General features: G+C 38.6%; 1 protein-coding gene across 1 annotated transcript; it reads right to left on the bottom strand.

Annotated features, from left to right (window-relative positions):
• Positions 1 to 462: 462 nt before the first annotated feature.
• Positions 463 to 22181, bottom strand: man2b2 (mannosidase, alpha, class 2B, member 2). Its single transcript, XM_006629672.3, has 19 exons — positions 21970 to 22181; positions 19664 to 19810; positions 18980 to 19085; positions 18298 to 18470; positions 16908 to 17023; positions 16298 to 16475; positions 14700 to 14898; positions 13701 to 13891; positions 13418 to 13589; positions 13039 to 13175; positions 12040 to 12317; positions 9320 to 9511; positions 8931 to 9183; positions 8617 to 8727; positions 7005 to 7197; positions 6085 to 6237; positions 4303 to 4415; positions 2509 to 2626; positions 463 to 1569 (listed from the first exon to the last, which is right to left on the bottom strand). The coding sequence occupies exons 1-19, from the start codon at positions 22099 to 22101 to the stop codon at positions 1484 to 1486; spliced, it is 3048 nt and encodes a 1015-aa protein (XP_006629735.3). The 5' UTR covers positions 22102 to 22181; the 3' UTR covers positions 463 to 1483.
• Between the last annotated feature and the right edge of the window lie 77 nt (positions 22182 to 22258).

Below are 22258 nucleotides of genomic sequence, written 5' to 3' on the forward strand. Positions count from 1 at the left end.
TAACACCACTTCCAGCAGCAACCTTTTCCAGGAGGTCCCCCATCCAGGTACTGACCAGGCTTACACCTGCTTAGCTTCAGCGGGCTCCCAGTTGTGAGTTGCAGGGTGATATGGCTGCTGGCTAAGGTTGGTTACCTTCTCCTTCTCATGTCTCCTCTGACGTCCTTGTCCTAAAGCCTAGGGGGTTGGCTCTCAGCTGAGGAAATGCATTTTCTTGTTAGGTGTTGTAATTGCGTTGTGAAATTAAAAAATTGTTAGGTACCAATGACAACAGAATGATTTCCTGAGAATGCAAGATGGAACATGAAGACAAATCTTCATGATGTGCAAGGAGAGAGAAAACTTTAGAATTCTTTCTGTTCATCTGTTTTAGCCATAGACAATGCATAATCCGTCTCTCAGTCAAAGACATCTGGCCTGTATGGCACAGCTTTTGCTTGAAAAACCACAAACTTCTTATAATCAATTGCAAACAGTAATGTTTAATGTTTTTAGGCAAAAAAAAACAATAAAATGTTTACAACTTATAGTTACAGTGTGCAGTATTTTTACACACCTTAGAATAAAAATAAACCACTGACTAAACATGTAATCTATATGTGGGTCACGTCACTGCTACAACTGCACAGAGCAATGTTTGACTAACTACCACAGGAATCAAATGGGATGAAGTGACAAAGATTTGTATTTGGATGCAATAATCTTTCTCCTAAAATCTCTAAATCTGTGTAACTCAAAAGCTGTAATTATTTTTTGCTAACTGCTTTGAATAAAGGCATCTGCTAAGTAGACAAATGAACAACAGGGTAGTATTACATGATTTTGTATTACAGCAGAGACCTAATGAAGTCCAAGTCATTATGAGTAAACAATGCCAATCTGCTAAAGAGATATACTGTAGTGTCAAAATCTATTTAAAATTAAAATATGATGTCTGGAATACCGTCAAAACTACAACCTCCATTTTACAGATACTGAAATGATTCACAGCTTCACTGTTAATATGTAAATGGTTACAGAAGCATAAGGATATGACATATTACAATTAGAGTGGGACAGAGCAGGTCAGTTAAATGCTAAAAAGGATTCCTGGAGACCAAATTTCCAACTCATTTCAGATGGCAGAATTAAATTAGTATGTTCTGAAAATACAGGTGGTTACAGATAACTATGAACAGACGTTCTTTGAATAGCTTAGGGGAGATCTTCATCCAGCAGTGAGTAATGATTTAAGGAAGATGTAAGCATTTACTTACAGAAAATGCTACCAAAAAAAGGTCAATTACACGACAGAGGCTGTTCCTTGTTATTTTATTGTTGCTAGCTGATCTTTCTGCCCAACTGTCACATTGCTGAAGGTGAAAAGAAGGAAACTAAAAAGCATTGATAATGCCTATCTTTGGATATTTACAATATTTAGATTCTTGAAAGTCAAAATTATGGTAAGCCATCTTCATAGAAGATTACTGGCATATTTTAATTGCTAATTAAAGTGCACAAAAAATGTCCTGATTTCCTTAGGCGATATTGTAACAGTGAAGTCTTCTGTAACCGAAGGATTTTTCAGCTCTGGAAAGAAAGCAAACAAAAACATTACATTTTTCTTAAGGAAGAGTACAAGTACATAATGCTTAGATACTTCAAAATGCTCTTTGTATGTGAAATGATGATGGCTATTCATTATTTTAATCAATTTTATTAAACATTACTTCTTCATATGCAGTGCTGTGGTGGTGCAGTGATTAGTATTGCTGCCTTGCAGTGCTGGGGCCTACCATTCAATTCCTGGGGTGCTATCTGTGTGGAGTTTGTATGTTCTCTGCAAGTTCGCTTGGGTTCCCTCTAGGTACTCTGGTTTCCACCCACAGTCCAAAGACGCAGTGGAAGGTTAATTGCCTTTGTTTTAATTAACCCTGGTGTGAGTGTGTGTTTGTGCCTGTTTGTCTGCCCTGTGATGGACTGATGTCCCATCCAGGGTGTATCCTGCCTTGCACTCGTTGCTCGCCTGGATAGGCTCTGGCTCCCTCACAAAATGTATTAGATAAAGCTGTAAAGAAATTGGATGTCAGCATCTTTAGATTTCTTCTGTTCTAGATTTCTTTCTCTGTTTTCAATTCAAATTCAACTTGGCTTACTGTTAAAAGCTAGAGTTCAGTCTTAAGTAGCTGTAAACAGTGTTAGGGTTGAAGTTAAGGTAAGGTACTATTCCATTATGGAATTTGTTATGCTTGCTTTTTAATTAAAAAAAACCATCCAATTTCTACCGTGTAATGTGCATTATTAAGCTGATTGAGACATTGCTTCACAAACTTTAATGAACAAACCAAATCATGTCTATGAATCATTGCAAAATGGTCTGAACCAGCCTAAATCATGCAATATTTTTCAAAACCAGACGTTTACAATAGTGGTACATTCTGAACCCGAGCATAAGGATTTGTAATTATGACTAACCTAAGCAACCAACAATGCTGATTCAAATTTCTGATGAAATGCAATTAAACTCACCCTCGACATTCTTTGGTGTTGTCCTCCACTTCCATCTTCTAAGCTCTGAGAGATTCCAGGTTGCTGTGAGAGAACGTTCTTCCACTGAGCTCACTGGGCCCAAGCTCCTCAGGACTTCCTGTTCACACATTTAAAGACACGGTCAATGGCTATGCTATGCTTGGGTCTTTCAGTTCCATTCAGATACTCTTCACGGGAAACAGGCACATGTACAGAACATGAATTCATAGCATCTTCTGTTCCTAAAAGAGGCTTATGATATGAATTGTGAAAGAAAGTAAAAATGAAATGCAAGACCTATAATTTGAACCTGTACACAACAACACATCAAATAACTTATTTCTACTTTTAAAAGAACAGCCCTATATGCTCATTGAAAAAGCTGAGAACAGGACAAAGGCCAGCACTGATACAGGTGTTTACCAAGATAAAAGACAGTATTCCCAACCCCCCCCCATTATTTCCCTATCTGGAGGTTTAGGCTCAACACATTGTGGTGATATTTACCACCACAAAGCCCTGCTGAGCCCAAAACAGAGCCCCCTGAGCCAGCTGGTCCTGAGGCTCACTGACCTGAGCCACACCGACACTAACCAGCCTCAGGACAGCACTGCTAGAGCACCACAACCCAGACTCAACCACATCACAGCACAGCTCAGACAGCAATATCTCACAACTGGGACATACAATGCTACAGAACCCTAAACAGACAATACACACTAGCTGAATATTTGACCAAAATAAAAAATAACAAACAGAAACAGACCCTGACGAAGTACAGGCTCAGTGACCACAGCCTGGCCATAGAAACTGGGCGACTCAGGCAGACCTGGCTGCCCAGAGAGGACAGGCTGTGCTCCCACTGCCAGCGGGGAGAAATAGAGACAGAGGTGCACTTCCTACTGCACTGTGACAGATACTCTGGGATTAGAGAAACATTCTTCCCCAAATTCAGAAATCTAATCCCAGAGTTCCCACACCTGCCAGAGTCACAACGGGTCCCAATCCTACTGGGAGAGGGAGGAGGGAACTCAGTTGATCTGGCAGCCCAGTATGTGATCTCTTGTCAGTGAGTCTGTCCCCCAATAAAGCTCCAGCCACCTACAGTATATGTCAATATTTTATAATATGTCTTTGTTGTAAATGTCTGTAATATGTCTGTAGTTTTATTTTACTTCTATTTTTTGTTTTGTTCCATGTTAATTTTATTATTTTTATTTGCTTTGGCAACACTGATTGTACCCATCGGTCATACTAATAAAGCACCTTGAATTGAATTAAGCTCTCATGGGATGGGATTCTACAGTGGTAAACAGAAGGGTTTTTTTCTAGTTCTCTACAGGAGACTATAAAAGGAATGCTTTCTTAAACAGTTATTATGTCCACCTACAGAAATAACCTAAGACAAGGATATGAGTTACTTAAGGTATATAGAGGCAATGCTTATTAATAAGACAGAAAAGGTCCCTCTCTCTCATCTCTGTGGTCCAAGCCACAGAGAGTCATTCATATTGGTGCACTGATTTAGGGATGTTTGTCTTCCTGATAAGGAACAGTTCTCCTTACGTAAAGACAGAATTCAGCCAAGGTCTAGCCTGCAGCAAGTACCTCTTCCTAATTGCTGATTGTTCTGATTATTGATTCCTAATAGCCATAAAGAACCATACCTCATAATTTACTGTTACAACTATTAAAGTGTCGCAGTAAATTCACAAAACTCCTGCAGGTGCTACAGGGAGTTTAAATAAAAAAAAACTATAAAAAATTAAACAACTATAAAGCTTTTTCTAGTACCTTCAGGTTTACAGTGACAGGCTGTGACAGAACAGGGTCCTCGCCTTCTTCATAGAGATGCATGATCCTTAGCAATACTCGGTCAAAGTCAGGATCTGCTTTTCTTGTTTTACCTTAAAGAATGAAACACTGTAAATATTTTTCTTCCTAAAACCGTATTTTTTATTTGTGCGATCAATGCTTTTGTAAATAAACAGGCAGCGATAGTTAACACAATATCTGTATCTATACAGCACAGGACAGCATGGTGGATAACATTGCTGCCATGTTTTTGCTGATTTGATTTTGAAATATTCTGTGGTAGGTCTTTTTCAAATTGCTTTCAGACCTTGAAAAGCTGGACCCCCCCTCATTCAGGTGTGCTAGCTGAAATAAAATCAACTGGACTGAAGAGGAAGGAACAAAAAAACACTGACTCGTTCAACATCAATCTATGAGCTATGGAGGCCTCTCTAGTCAGAAATAAGGGAGCAAGTTCTTAATTGACAAATACAGGAGAGGCTTAATCAGATTTGGTGTATTGGAGCTGTTGAAAGTAATGCACTTTAATTATTGTACTTTTAAAACCAAGGACTGAGTACAGAAAATGGTCTAAGCCAGCAAGCTTAAGTGTTAAATGTACAATACGGCACTGATAATAGATGGCCCAGTCAGAACAAAAATCAGTAGGTAGTTTTATTTAAGAGTACCCTCAGGACCAGGAATAGGAAGCTACTGGACATGGTCATGGGCAAATGCAGATAACTAACTGGGTTTTCCTTTCTTTATACCTGGGATGGCAGTTATGATTTCCTTTAGATGAAGCATTTTTGGGGAGAACAAAATATTATTATTTTCGGTCAAAGGAGCTTTTTCTCTTCCTGGTTCTCTCTCTCTTCCCGAGAGAGTTACTCTGCTCTTCAATACAGTAAATCTTAAAGGTCCTGCAGTCACCTCACTCTGAAGAGTCTACAGCTCCATCAACACTCATTCTTCCAGATGCCTTGCTATAACCCTGGGATTAATGGGGCACACCTGAGAGTATGACTGGATTCCTCACTCAGCCTTTATCGCTCCCTGAATTCTCATGTGCAGTGTAATTAGAGCTCTTTACAGCCCGTATCCTGAGTTGATGGCATACTCTTGTGGTAACTGTTAGAACTTCACACCCCTATTTCAAGTTCAAGTTTATTGTCATTATACTCATACACTGGTATATGGTATAATGAAATGTTTTAAGCTATTTAGCTAGCTCTCAGACGGTAAGCAGTACAAAAAAACAACAATACAATTGTATAAGGCAAGAAAGAGAGAGACAGCAGACAATGTGCAACACAACAACAGATAATGTGCAAAACAACATCAGTTGTGCAAAAGTCATACATCAACAGAACGAAATAAAGAATAGAAAATTATGGGGAGTCAACATCTTGACTGTGAGGTAGAGGTAGATTTCAATGTGTGTTTGAGTTTTGATAAAGAGAGAAGGCACTGTAAGGGTTCAGATCGTGGGTGAGAGGGGCTGGGAGTTTAATAGTTTGATAGTGTGGGGGTAGTCCAGGCCCGGATGCTCCGGTACTGTTTTCCAGATGGTAGAGGGTCACACAGTATGTAGCTGGGGTGTGTGGGGTCTTTGATGATGCTTAGAGCTTTCCCAAGCACCGTCTGTCATAAATGTCCTGGATGGATGGGAGAGCCTAACTATTTCCCTAACTTGTCACAAAGGAATATAATGCACCTGGTAATCCAATTAAATCAAATTGTTTTTATCTAAATAAATACAAAATGTCACATAAAAAGTACCTTGCAGAACGTCTCTCCAATGTCTGGTGTGGTTTGAGCTGTACCTCCAGCCTGGAACACTGAGGCTGAGAAGATGAAGGTTTACTGGGAGAGTAACAGGCTGTACTGGAAGGCCGGTTTGTTCTTTGGGCTCTGAGGCAGTCCAGGCCTTTCCTGGAATTGAGTATTGAGGGACTAAAGTTAAAAGTCCTAATTACCCAAAGCGAGAACACAATTCATAAGCAGAGTTTTAGAGTGCACATCAGAAGAGGTGAACTCCGCAATAAATGGATATCACGTGATTCCAGATCTTAATATTATCAGTGTTCACTCCAGGATATTAATAAGCATTGATTTTGAGCTGTGTAAGTGTTTGCAATTTATCAATGTCTTTCTTTGAAGTGATAATTATCACAGTATCACAAAATTATCACTATTTTAACCACAACCACTTGCCTTATTTGTTTAAAGATTCTTTGCCATCTGTTTGCTTTACTGCATTGTCAGCAATTTTAGAATGAAAAAAATCTAACAACACCAGAGGCCTGGAGCAACTTGGACCACAGAAGCTGCTTTCAGCAACTTGGAGTATCTTCTTCCAGGACTCAGATGTTTTTATATTTCCACATTGCGGAGCACTGAGTTTATGAATGTAACAAAACAAAAACACTGCATGGATCCTAATACAAATCATGAATCTAAATGGATGATGTTGTACTTGCTAGTTGCTATACTGCAATTATAGTTGCTCAGTGGTCCTTTGGGTTGGTTTTTTAATTTTCTAAAATCTGGAACTGTCTCAAGAATAACTATGCAGACATTTTACAAACTGAACATTTTCAGCATTTCAGCAACATTTTATACATCTTTTAAAATACATTAAAATAACCAAGCACAACTGCAGTTTATAAAGTGGAATTATCAGGAAAAACATGTCTTACTTGGAGTGTCAATTAGCATAACCACAGGCCTGTGTTCAAGAGCCACTGAATTTCTTTGGTAGAGAGATGAAGTCATGGACTTAGACCCCAGAATCATCCACAGGACAGGCTGCACAATAGAGGTGTCATTCAGAGTTAGATTATATCCCAGATTCCACTTCTGATTGTTCCACAACCTTCGATGAAGCATGACCTGAAACACAATGACACCCCTGTCTGTTTCAGGCCAGGTACACAAATACAACCTTGCTTGGTTGAATTATGGTTGAAGTACCACACACTTAGATTAAAAAGGGAAGTGACAACCACAATAATTTGTCTTATTTAGGCTTGTGGTTATTAATTTAATACAGATTTACAAACCAGCCCAATTGTGGGAGCATATTAAAACCACATTAAAACAACCGCAGTAGGTGCCCAGTGGATCGCTGCTCAAAGCAAGATTTCATTGTTGCTTCTGCCCTGCAATATGGCTGCCACTGCACTCAGCACTGCAGACAAAATACAAAACCTTTTTCTAAGGTTTTGAAGAAACCGCCATTGCTAAATTTGACCAGCTCTCAAACAGTTAAAAATAATTTACTATATATTACTCAAAAGCAGAAACAGACATGCAGAATCAGGCTATTGGAATAAGAACATGTGCAATGTCACCCAGACGTTGCCCATTAGATAAAACAGGGAATGTAATCTGTTTAGGAAAACTGTGGTTGGACATGAAAAACCCACAGAGAGCCCAGTTTGTTCATGGGCTGTAAATCTATACAAGATTTACAAAAAATGGGCAGTAAAAATACATCTTAAAATCATATTTCCATCCACCCATTTTCTGACCGCTTCTTCCAATTTAAGGTCATAGGGGGAGCAGGAGCCTATCCCAGCAAGCAACGGGTGCAGGGTAAGGTACATCCTGCATGGGACACCAGTTTATTATAGACACAGACACACATACACTCACAACAGGGCCAGTTTTCCCAGAAGCCAATTAACCTACCAGTATTTCTGTGGGAGGAATCTGAAACTTACGGACAAACCCACAGGAACACATGAGAACATAAAAACTCCACACAGATAGCACCCCAGGAATTGAACCCAGGGCCCCAGCACTGTGAGACAACAATGCTTTCTACTGTGCTACCATGATGTTTAGTCATATTTCCACTGTATTCAAAACTCCTACTCTATTAATTTACTGTATCTGTTCATTCTTTAATAGAAAAAACCTAGAATTTGAAATCCTATAGGCATCAATTATTCCGTTGTCAGACAAAAGCTTGCTATTTGCTTCAGCATTCAGTTATATTATCGAAAGCACAAAATGATAATGTTTAAGCGAAAAAAAAACAATTGTCCTCTGATTTTGTATTTGTTTATTTCCTCATGAACAAAAACAAAAATCTAAAAAACTTAAACTATAATTATTAAAGAAATTGGTTCCTAAGTAAAGCATAAGAGATTCAGGCACATACACACTTTGAATACAGGGCCCAAGTATGTACAGTGAACTTCTTACAATATTGCTAAACAACTCTTTTAACCAGCGATTTCTTGCTTGTGTAGTGTTTCAATTAACAAACAATAATTTCTTGTGACAGAAAATCAAGGGTCTCACCTCGACTTGACCATGATCTTGACTGGAGACTCCATGTGATCTCTCACTTAGAAATACCAGCCTCATCGAGTTGTCTTCAATGTAAGCAGTACGCACCATTGGATAATAGTTCTGCAATAAGAAACATAAAGTAAAATACAAATGGACACGAAAAAGACCTTAAAAGTAAGGACCAAAAGCACACGACACACAATGTACTAAAAATAGCTTCTGGTTTCTTAAAATGTAATATCACATCTGACCAGATTCATTTTGTCTTAAACAATGCACTAAAATAAATACAGGTGGAGCAAAAAGTAGATGTTCTAACTCACTCTCGCCACAGTATTGTTCACAAACATTTTGTGTTGTCTCTTCAGCATCTGGAATCCATTGTTGTCTGTAAATATAGTCTTGTTATTTCTCAGATCAGTGACAGTCCTCAAGATAGCTTCTCTGTTCACTTCTAGTGGGCCAATTTTATAACTCTGCTCTATACGATGACACACCAAATCCCCTTCATACTCTTCCGGCACGCTGTAGAGTCTTGTGTACATGGCATATCTGTAGTTCTTGTCAGTCTCTTCTCTGAAGAAAGCAACAAGCAGACAAGAATCCAGACTTAAAACATTTTTGATAACTTTATACAGGCATTATAAAAAAACTGCATCCTGGCAATTTGATAACTTTGAGGCTTTCAAAAAGAAAAAAAGAAGTACGGTACCTGTAGAAGTACTGTCTTATCTCTGTCACAAGCTTCCCAGGAACAATTTCCATACCAACAGCTTTAAAAACAGGGACAGCTGACCCACGGGCAGTGAAAATGTAATTGTCAGAAATGGGTCCCTGCTGGACATCCCCATTGACATAGTACTCTGCAAAATCCTGGGTCAACTTTACAGTTTTCTGACTTGTCCTGGAAAGAAGAAACACTTTCAAATCACAGTGAAATAACTGGACTTATGGAACTCAATTAAATACTTGCACAGTATGCCTTTACAGATGAGAATGGGCAATCAATGTAGACATTTTATTCGGCTAACAACAGGACCTTCAGAAGATCTCAATATATCAATGAACATGATTTACTAATTTATATAGAGTGGTAAATTCAATGAAGGAAAAGAACTGTTAATGTTTGTTTTTGTATGTTAAATGAGTGTCAACTTTCCAATCGAGTCTTCCGTGTCTGCTTTCTTTCATCCATCTTCACCAGTTTGGTCACAATTAACGACATCACCAGCGACTACTTGTTTAACCTCACTTTTTTACTATATTAACAGCTTCAGCTTTTCTCTGAGACATTCCTCTTTGTTTAGATTTCTGTTTCACATGCTTTGGAAGATCTCTGTTGCAGGCTCAGGACCTCATCACATGAAACGGATAATGGAGGTGGCAGAGGACTCTGATGTTAAATTTTCAGGTCCAGAACAATCCTGGTTTTATTTGAAAGGAAGGTGTTCAACAAAATAAATCACATAATCTTCTCTAGAATAAACTAAACAGAAAACAGAAAGAACTTTGTCCCATAGAAATACAATGAAGGCCCCAGAGCAGAAGTGTTAGGATCCCTGGAGGTCATAGTGTCTCCTGATTTCTGTTTCAAAATGAGCTGTCAGTTGAACAATTACGTTTCTGCATCAATATATAGGATGTTTCTTAAGTTCCTTTAAAGCTGATTGCTCAAAACTGATTTCATTAATGGTACTTCAAAAATATCCTTTAAGCAGGTTTGAAGTATTACAATTACACAGGTCTTCAAAATATTTAAAACACTTTTGTATCTTGGAGCTCAAGTTAGAACAGAATCTAGAAGACACCCCTGCATTACAGCTTGGTCCTAATCCATAACCTGGAGAACCACACACATGGTCACTTTTGTTTCAGCTAAACTCTTAACTATCCCAATAAAAGGATAACTGTGAACTCTTCATTGTTTTCAGCTCTTTATCATGTGTGGAGTTGCCAGTAAATACAGTGTTCAACAAGTAAGTTCCAATCAGGCAGCTTGTTATTTCAATTAAGTGTCCAATTGCGGAAATGGTAGGCTAGGTACCCCATCACTGGATAGCAAAAGACCCCTCGCTTGGGTACCCCCACACTAGAGAGAGTAGTCCCCACACCTGCCAGAATCACAACGGGTCCCAATCCTACTGGGAGAAGGGGGAGGGAAATCAGTTGAACTGGCAGCCCAGTATGTGATCTCCTGTCACAGCCTGAGGAACAGTGAGTCTGTCTCCCAATAATCCTCCATATGTTTACAGTTTATGTAAATATTTTATGTTATCTTTGTTGTAAATGTCTTTAATACGTCTGTAGATTTTATTTTTTATTTTTTGTTTTGTTTCATGTTTATAATTTCATTTTTATTTGCTAAGACTGATTGTACCCACCGGTCATGCTCATAAAGCACCTTGAATTGAATTGTTTGCCACCTGGTGTGAAAAAAACTTCCTCAAGCTAAATGTGCCCAATACCAAAGACATGATAACTGACTTCAGGAAATATACCCACACTCCCACCCTAACCTACATTGAGGGAGATTCAGTGGAGCTGGTAGAACAATATAAGTACTTGGGGACTGTCCTGGACTCCAAGCTTAACTCTGAAGCCAATACTGACCTGATCCTCAGAAAAGGTCAACAGCGCCTTTTTTTCTTAAGGAAGTTGAAGTATTTTAAGGTCAATGATTCTTTGTTGGTTTTGTTCTACCGGTCCTGCCTTGAATCTGTTCTAACTTTTACCATGATCTGCTGGTTTCGTAACCTGAATCTGAGAAGCAAGAACAAACTGGGCAGACTTGTGAAAATATGCCAGAAGGTCATTGGCGCTGATCTTCCAGCCCTCTCCTCCATCTATTATTCACATGCTTTGCGTAAAGCAAAATCTATCCGCGAAGATCCTTCACACCCCTTTTTAATAATTTCCAGTTACTCCCATCAGAGTGCAGATACTGACTCCCCAACACCAAAACCAATAAATTTAAGTTATCATTCATACCTGTAGTCATATACTTAAATCTGGACTTTCTATGTAAATATGTATATTGTTGTTCCTGTCTCTTTTTTTGTGTTTGTCTGTATTCCAACACTGCTGCTGTAAAACAGCTTGCCCCTCCGGGGATAATAAAGACACCATCTCTCTCACAATTATCTACCATTGAAAATGGTTTACACTTTACAACAATAAATCAAAAAAGTGTTCTGAAGCTGTTTCAGCGACCTCTAGTGGTAGTCTCTGGTTACTGCAGCTCTTAATACAGGCAGCCTGCTACAACAGAACAGTACACAATAACCTCCATTTAGAGATTCAGCTGAACTGAACCACAGCATGTTACAAATACAGAGTAATCACAAGCAAGGTTAGTTACATTTCAGAAAAAAAAAACAGTGAAAGCATAACAAAACAACTGTGATACATCTTAAGTCATAGCACACAACTCACCTATCTCTTATGCTTTGGAGCAAGTTTGTGTCCAGGTCAATCATCACCATATAGCATCTATTCATGACAGGTAGAAGCCTCCGGCCTGTTATCTTTGAACTCTTAACTTTCTGGCGGTCAAATTTCACCACTCTTCCAAAACAAGTTGGCCAAGACTCAGAGTCTTTGCGGCAGGGTGATGTAGAAAATTTTATTACGTATTTCTTGTACTGCAGTCCACTTAAATTAACGAGGATGTACAGATCATACACAGAAACAGATTCAGGAGATTTCTGGATCTATTAAAGAAAAAAAAATGTTTGCAAGACATCCATGACGGAATTATGATTAGCAAAAAAATGAACTGTGTAAAAAGAGGTGACACAAATAGAGGTAGTTCAGTGTGAAGTTGTGTGTATTCATTCAAAACTGAATTAAGTAGCTTCTGAAAGTATAGTGATGATTTTCCTACAGTTGCAGGAACTATCTGGTAATGGCAGTTGCCATTTCTTTACTTTATCATTTTATTACACCTACAGTAAAAATGGAAAGTATCACGTACTTTAAAATTAACAATAGTATCGAAGTACTGCACACGGTTTAAAATAAGAATATCTCTTGTGAATATCAGAAATTTAATTAAATCTTACGAAGCTCTGGAATAAAGGTTACAAGTGGGATGCAAATTGGCCCAGATGGCTCTTTTGGTTACTGGTACCTACTATTGGAAGATTTATAATTTTTTCTTATAGGACTCTATGGAATCTGCTTCAACCACATGACTTGGGAGTTGGTTCCAAATTCCCACAATCCTCTGTTAGATGAAGCATCTCCTGACGTCAGTGTTAATTAGCCATAAATGTCTATTTGTGTCTTCAAGACACATCAAGGCCAAAGGACCTTTTGAGAAATAGTAATAAAATATAGATCTTATTTATTTTAAAACTAGTACCCTAATGTATTGCTTGCATTATAATCTTGAAGTGTATTGTGACTCCCTGCTTAAATTATCTGCAGTACCTGTGCGGGAACAGGCTTTCCATCTTCATCATACACCCTGGCCACTGGGAAGGTCACTGTAACGTTGATGAATGTAGTGGTATTCCATGCCAGGGGGTTATAGACTATGATGTGCTGTTCAGGATCCTGAGAAAAATCTGTATTTAAGACAACACAATCAATATAAATGCAATTCAACTTTAAAAATGTAAGTTCCTGCTTCGAGGTCATTCATTTTGATTCCCTTCCTCATAACTGAAAGGTTCAATACAATGCAGTACTGAAGAACTACCTGCATTTGGTATGGTACTGAATTTAAAATGAAACCCTGGCAAAAGTGCTCTGCATTTAGTGCCACTTCGCCATGGTCTACTGCTCATTTTGCAAAACCAAAATGTACCTTTACTCGCGGTTTCTTGGCTGTATGTGAACGGCGCGCCACCTCCCTTTGGTAACAGGAAAACTGCAGCCATTAGCTCTTGCACTGCCATCATTCCTTGGGCAAGATGGTCTATGTACATGTCAGCAACTTTGGGGGACTCTGTCCCCGTGATTCCATCGTGATGTTGAACCTCACCGTGAAGGAAACATTTGTTATTTTTGTGGTTAAAAAAAACAGGTGGTGCAAGAAAGAGATGGGTTTACTTTCAGAAATACCCAATTAGTCTATTGACAGTAGATACCTCAGAGACGGCCCATCGGAGGGCTCGCAACTGCTGCAGAGCCCATTCTTTGGGGATCGGTCCGTCCGGGAACATTATCCTGTACCTTGTGAACAGCGACTCAGCCGCAAACAGAAGAGAGCTCGCCCTGCGAGCCGCTCCCTTCAGCACATTCCGAGAGGCGTAAAACCCCGTCCAAGCCTGAAAGGGATCTGTTGACAAACAAAGCTTCCTGATTGTCCACCTGCTTCTGTTTAGCCCTTAACATCCCAGTCTGATAACACGCACATCCGGGCCGCATGAATACTGTTGTGAGAAGAAGCTTGCGAACCCTGAGGAATTATCTGGATTTCTGCATGAATGGCTCCTAAAATGTGCTCTGATCTTAAGTCATCATAATAAATAAAGAACAAATACAATTTGTCCAATAAAGATATGACAATGTTGTGTGTGTTGTTTGTTCAATTGTTTGTCTTTATTTATAATGATGACTTAGATGAAGATCAGATCGCATTTTAGGAGCCATTCATGCAGAAATCTAGATAATTCCTCAGGGTTCACAAACGTTTTCTCACAACTGTAGCTTTGAGCCTTAGATGCTACAAGGCCTTCTGGATTTCATAACCTAATAACTACCTGTGCACTAATTATTCTCTTTGTTGGTCAATCCAACAATTTTCCTAAGATGAATGCTGATGATTATTAATGTAACTATAGGAGGCGTTGGACTGTGGAGGACTGGTACAACACATTCCCAAAAGAATAATTGTAACACTGGGGTCTTGTTAATATTAAGAAGGTTTAATGAAAGTGCCAAATTGTAAAGGTTAGACAAAACTTTTCCAAAGGTTTACATAAAATTCAATGTTTCTACAGCAACTCTCTGCAACACCACATATGTAGTCTAGTGTTGCAACAAGTTTTGCTTCAGTGCTACACAATTTAAACCTCAATGTATTTATATATATGTTTTTAAACAGACTACATTTCCTTAAAGCAAAATGCCAGTTCAACACGTACCTGTGGAATAAGGTAAAAAGTCCTGGCTATCTCTTACATCCCAGGAAAGGTTTGCTTTATGAACAGCTTCAAAGTATTCACCAAGAGTGGCATACTGCACTGTAACCCCAAACTCCTCACTGTGCTGGTTAATGTAAGCCAGCAAAGGATCCATGTTCTTAAACTGAACTGAGGAATTGAAGAATTGCTTGTCACAGCCCTGTTAGACATTTTGAAAGAAAAGGAAATATTGTCAATATGGAGTCCCATGTTATCCTAATTCAATGAGAACATCACATCACATCCCTTTCAGCGCCCTCTTATAACTATTTAGGGTCACAGTGGTCCCAGGAAGCATTGGCTGCAAGGCGGGATACACCCTGGACACACATGCACACACTCCCAGCAGGGCTAATTTTACAGAAGCCAGCAGGTCTTCGGACAGTGGGAGGAAACCCACATGAACATGGGGAAATCAAGCAAACTCCAAGTAGATGGCATCCCCAGCTAACCACAAATGCTAACTACTGTGCCACCCACCCAAGAGTAAGTGAAAGGAGACACTAAAGTTAAAACTATTCAAGTCATCTGATGCCTATCATGTCACCTGTATACGAGTTTACTTGAACTGCTCTCGGACACATCCGTCAGACAAGATGTAGTTAATGCCTTAACTGATTTAACCATTCATCCTTCATCTGAAAACTGTTTATTCCGGTTAAGAGTCACCGCAAAAATTGAAGCCAAAACCAGAAGGAGATGTAAGGCAGGCCCACACCAGAGAAGGAGTCCATCGCAGGACATGCACATGCACCTACAGTACATGTAAACATTTCATACATGTAAAAATTCAGAGATGCTGACTAACCTGTCCAGCAGATCTTGAAATACTAGTGCAGACTGAAGCACAGAAACCCACACACAAACCTGAGGAGAGTGTGCAGACTCCACACAGAAGCTGGCCCAGTCCAGAACTGGACTCACAGCTAGGCCTGTTCACTTCATGTACAACTCAAGCTCAAATTGTTCTTCAGCTGTTTGTTTCAATTACAGTCCTGAAGCACGCCTGCACCTTAAAAGGAACTCGCCTTAAAATTTAAACTCCCTTAAAATTCACCAAGTTTGATCACACAAGGCATTTGTTCAAAAAAGGTTTTCGATTTATTATCTTTTTCGAAAGCTCCGGTGCTCCAGAACCAGGGCCGAAAACCTCTGATGTAAAAGTTAAACTCCTCATGGCTCAGTACGACCGGGTGAATTGAGAACACAAGGTCGGCTATGGTGAACTGATGAAAAGGAAGTGAAAGAAACTTTCATAAAATCAATGCTAAAAATAGTTTCCCATCAAAGACAGGCAGCTCCAGGATGGAGCCCAGGAGATGAATTAAGTGCTTGGATGCAAAGAAAATGAAAAGAGCTACAACTTAATTGAGGTTGTGGAAAGTCTTATTTTACATCCGTGTCTTTTGAGTTTTATAAAATTCCATTGGGATAATTAAATCTAAACCCACACTGTGAGATATTAATGCCCCACTGTTTGTCCGCGTATTGCATTATGTTTCGACGTCATCATATTATGCTGTGAAACAAAACACCATGTTGTGGACATTTAAACCTACCCATGGCCAGAGTACATGTTTGGTCCTAAACCAGGCTGCCCTCTGTTTGATATTATTCACCATGGTCTCAGCGTAGGAATGGAGGTTGTTGTTGGAGACAGGCAAGCTCATGTTAGGATAAACACCATCCTTTGGGGGGTCAGGAAAAAGGGCCACACCATTCCAGTAGAATCCCGACCTGCAACAGTGAGAAAACCAACCAGAATCAAAAAAATATTTACAATTCAGCCACCGATTAAGGGCTTAAAGGCAAAAGATCAACCTATTTATGCAGGTACAGGTGCAGTACAGATTTCCTTGGTATTAACTCTCTTTCTAGAGTCAAAAATCAGGAATCAGGCAGCTAGTGTAGCAATAGGCAAATGTCTTCAGCAAAATTACTGAAAACTGATGGAAAGCTGGTGAGTGGTGCAGTTTATGTTTTCCAATAAAGCTTTCAGACCTTTGAATAAAGCAGACTCTCATGCCCACAATTCTTAAAGTAAGAGCTCAGCTTTCAGATATTTTGAAAAACACAAGTGTGATATTCCCTAGGTCATTGGTTAAACACATTAAAAAAACGTTGCAGAAATGAATACATTGCTGTTGTCTAACTGCCAGGGAGCCCAACCTGTCTGAGAAGGGAATGTGTGATGGAGTACAGTAGCTGAACTGGTCCATGATGTGAGTGAAGATCTCTTGCTTCTCACCTAGAGATGGTGAGCCCCTCCACACAAACTGCAATTTCTGATGTCAAAAACATAAGATGCACTCGTTAGAGGCTTCAGAAGCAACAGTAGAACATCTGATTTAAGGACATTAAAGCCCTGCTAATCATGTCTAATAATATAGATCTTCTGTTCATCACAGCTCAAAATACATATCTGCAGGACTTTGGCTGCAAACTCTTGCCTGCAGGTTCAAAATGTAAAATTTATCAAGATATATTATAGCTACTTATGTCGGTTATTGGCTACTTAATTTGCATTACAAACAATAGCTGTCATTAACTGTGTATCATGACAGAATTAGTAAACATTTCACAGATTATGTCTATAATTGTGATTCAGAGATTTTTATACTTTAACTGCACTGAAGCAAATGAATATTAATTTTACCACATTAATGGGCCTGTATGTAGAATAGATGCATTTAAAAGACTACAAGATAAAGGTTTACAGGCAAAAACATGACTGCACCTCATTGTTATTTTGGGTTCTGATATTGACTCAGAGACATTACAGATCTGATCTGGAACTGTATTCAGATCACACAATTGCTGACAGGCAAATCGTCAAAAGCAACAATGACATTCATAGCTAAAATTATTAAGATGGTGTGAAATGCAGAACCTTAAATTGAACCTACTTCTTTTCCATGCTGAAAGGAAACTACGTTGTAAAACAAACACAGCTAACATTTGTAAAATTAAAACTTAAATGTAATAATTTACATTAAAAGAAACTGATGTGCTTGGCTTGCATACATTTTTTAAAAGGCTTTATTACTGAAAATTATTCACATTAATATCTATCAAAACCTCTCTGAAGTTAAACAAAAGGTAACATTTCTATTAAATTCTAAATAATAGGGTTGGTTGGTACAATGGGTCTTGGGACTAAATCTGGTTGGCAGTTAAGAGTTTTCATGTTTTTCCCTTGTTCAAGGTTTCTCTCGCAGTCCACAGATAAGATAGACAGCTCAACTGGGGACTCCAAACTGTTCCCATGAGTAACTCTGTGCGTCTCCTTTGAAATACTGGTATCCTGTCTAGAGTGCTACCTGACTCCCTGTGCCTGCTGGGTTAGCCTTCAGGCTCACTGGAACTCAATGATTACTAAAAAGGGAAGCATATACTGTATAGAATTTGATAAACCCACTTTCCTCTTCTAATTTTTGTTGCCAGAAACACAATATCACTATCCTATAGAGTAACTGAAAAGTATTCAGTAATCAAAACCACATACTGTAGTTCCACATATGCTATAACACGCAGCCTGAAAGACAAAATAGTGAGTTACCTTATTTTTCTGCATATCATCTTTGAGGTCATAGTCAATGCGTGAGATCAGGTGTGCATTAAAGCCGGCAAGTGCAAAGACCACTGGTGTGGTTGCTGAGGCTCCAAAGGGGTCAACATGCCAAGAGAACTGAGGTCTCACTCCAAAAGTCTCATAGAGAAACCCATGGCCCTCTTCAGTAGGTATGGAAAAGAAAACTCAGTTAGGACAGCACATCTTAAAGGTACTCACACCGTATATATATAATCTGGAACATACCAAAATCTCCCGAATGTCTTTATCCCTTTAGAAGTGTGATATAAAAGGTGTTTTACTGTTACACAGGGGGAATAATTTATATGTTACTTCCATTTGTATTTAACTGTGTGATGGATGAATTGAAACAACCTGGTCTTATTTAAAATCTGAATACTGTCCCAGCCTCCTGCTATGCTTAAATTACCGCTTTTTGCACAATTATCACCCTGATTGTTAATTTCCATCTAAGGAATAAGTTTCAATTGTTTGATTAACTGTGTGCACAACAATGAGCTCTAATGCAAGCTCATCTTGGGTGCATCTGACATTCTTTGTGAAGCTGGAATTGTATTATAATTTCGCATTTTGAAGGAGAAGACCACACTTGTAAGTGTTTTTTTTTTCATTTTCATCATGAAAGTCACAATGTAAGCACTAAACATACCAGTCAGCTGCAATATTTGGTCTTCAAGATCTGTCACAGCTTCATCATGCATCACCTGCCCTCCTATAATAAACTCCAGACGTCCTTCTTTCAGCAACTGCCAAAACTGAAGAGAATAAAGGAGGTCAATATTAAACACCTGTCTTTCCTCTCAGCTCTGTGATTTACCACGTTTTTCTGACAGAGAGGCTGACTGCACATTGCTTTTTGTCTTTTTCAATGTTATGATTCACAGCACATAGAAGTAAGTAAATAAACATTGTCCTGAATCACTGTTAAAGAAGAACAATTATTTCTACCATGTATCTGGGAGACTGAACAATTTTGTATGGACAGAGGAGACGGAGACAGGAGACAGATGGAGACTGAGGACACTAAAATATTTGTGCTTTCCCAAAAATGGATCTGTACTGTATTAAAATTTTAGAATGTTGATTTTATTCAATTTTTCTAAGATAGGAATGCCATGTTACACATAATTATTCTCTTATTATCACAAGAAAGAATAGTGTAAGAAAAATATTTTTAAACCATCACTGGAACATACATTAGGATTGCATTAGATGAGGAATTGGTCGACAGGGCATCAGGGCATTAGGACTTTCAAGATCTGAACAAGCAGTGATCCTTTCCAGGCTGTTTAAAGCCTGTTTCTGATTAGGAAGTAGAACAATCCTCTTGTACCTGTTTTTTGTGTTGCTCAGTAGCCACGGAGTCCCACCACAGGCGAAAAAACTCCTGTTCCACAGCAATGAACTTGCGGTGCCTCTCTTTTGTCAGCTCTTCAGTAACAGAAGTGTAGACGTTGGCTGCATAAGCATGCATGCTTTCCTGTTAAACAGAACACGGTTTGTGACAGCTTGTCTAGCCCAGTGGTCCTCAGTTCTTGTGCTGAAGGACTGCTGTGCCTGCATGTTCTCATTCCAGTTAAGCTCATAAATTACAATGACATTGTTATTGGTTTAACAAATGTCGTAACCTTTGGACTTAGACACCTGCGGACACACCCGGCATCAATAAAGAAAACTGACCACCAACATAGTCAATCACTGTCCACATCACAAAATCCATATACTGTATATTCAACAGTTTCATCAACACCTTAAGACTGCTCACTGTTGGATACACCTAAGAAATAAACCAACAGTATAAAACAAAACTTTTCTGCAAAAAATACATTTTCTGCTGCAGAAAATCTGTAGTTTTTACCAGGCTTTGTCCTTAAAACCTCACTTATAATACCAAAAAAAAAATGTACAAAATTTCAAACCATGTATGCTGGTTAGCCATTCCACACCAAACAATTCTTCAAACTCAAACTTTCACGAATAGCAGCAAACATATAGCATTGTAAAGACTCATGACTGAATACATCCGGAATATTTTAATGATACTTGTTGACCGGAAACAAATATATTGCTGGCTTCTTTTGGCTGAACCATTCATGGCAGTAAAAGGCTAATGAGATGTAGATGTAAGTAAACAGAGAGGGCTGGGAGTTATAGGACATGCTTGTGTCTATCATGTTTTTAGAGATGGGTAAACTAGACCAACTGGAGTTCTGATTGCCTTCTATTTCTTTGACACAGTGTTACTAATGACAGTTTCATTTTCATTGCATTGAATCTTTAATTTTTACAGCTTCATTATTGCTTATTGTTATTAATATTTTTTGTACTTGTTTTCCAATGGTCCTATTGCATTTTCAATGCACTTCTGTATATTCTAAACCTATTTTCTGTATGCTGCTCTGGATGAGTGTTTCTGCTAAGCAGATATAACTGTTGTTGTTAAAAAATGTAGAAATGACCATGTTGAAGGCCGAAACATACAGCTGACAGAAAAAAAAAAACAGACGCAATTCACTATTAAAACTACAATTTATCAAGAAGGATGCAAAAACAACATCCATTTTGGGGAGTGTAACACTGTGCTCTGACAACTCCTTCATGATATTCCTTGATCCAATTGACGGAGGCCTCTACCCATCAATGGAATATTCCAGAGGTATTTTAGGACACCTCTGTAAAACCAGAGTGAAAACTTCAACTCAGCCGGTCTGGTGAAAGCTCATATAGATCTGCATGTATAACCTAGGCTGAGATTCTGCAAGTAACAAATAGTAATTTGTTAATGTTAGTTGAAAGCACAATAAGAAAATAAAAATGGGTACAAATGAGAGGTGTCAACTCATTTGGTATTTAGCACTTACTGTAAGTGATCCTAGGATCTTATCCCACCATTTCCTTAATGAACCTAAGATATCAGCTTCAATAACACAGCTGGGTAGATTGTTTCTGACTCCCACAACCCTTTGGGTAAAACAGTGTCTCCTGTTCTGGTCAGTTTTAAATCCACATCCACATACCTTCCATTTGCATGTTTACCTATTTATAATACATTATTAAACACATTGCTTGAATTTGTTGATGTTTTTATCTGTAGTGTCACACAAATTACACAACAAACAAGATATATTTACAAAATAATATATTGATACAATAATTCAAATGACACGTCTACTATTGGTCGAGTCCTATTTCTGAGGTTTTCATGCCTAAACTAGAGAACCTTCTCAACTACATTAAAACTAATGTATTGCAGATAACACGGTTCACAAAAAAGTTTTAACCAAAGCCCTTTCGATATCCATTTTTGAACATCCAGTAAACTATATCACGTGGCACAGTGTCATATGATTTATCATGTGCAACTAGCAAGACGCGTTGGTTTAATTTCCTTAACACCTCTGGCCTGAGTCGGATATGGTTCGCGCAAAAATTAAAGTTATTGGTATAAACACATTTAGAAAAACGGATCCTTTTATAAAATTACGAAAAAACGGCGGAAGAAAACCCAAATTGAGAACTGTGGTTCAGATAAATCACGGACCCCTACAGCAGCTAGAAATCTGATACAAAATATGTAGTTATTACTGCAATAATCCAGTAAACATGAAAAAATACTGTGCAATACTGTGTAATCACTACCTGTATTGTATATACCCAGCCCACATCCATATGACTGTGTGGGATGACAAACGTCTGTATTTTCTCCATTCCATGGTTTTCGGAGGTTGACACTATCCGCAAAAAAAACAAAGAAACACAAAAAAGAAACATCTTAATTCACAATAAATGCCGGCCTTTGCACATCTCAGCTCCAGCTCCAGCTTCCCTGTTGACAATGATGACGAGGAGGGAAACGCTCCTCCCAAAAGGGCGGTTAAGTGTTCAAACTGCTTTATTAAACTTCAGTTTAAAAGAGTTACACGTTTTG

Source organism: Lepisosteus oculatus, chromosome 1 (assembly GCF_040954835.1).
Source record: "Lepisosteus oculatus isolate fLepOcu1 chromosome 1, fLepOcu1.hap2, whole genome shotgun sequence".
In the NCBI taxonomy this organism is placed as follows: Eukaryota; Metazoa; Chordata; class Actinopteri; order Semionotiformes; family Lepisosteidae; genus Lepisosteus; species Lepisosteus oculatus.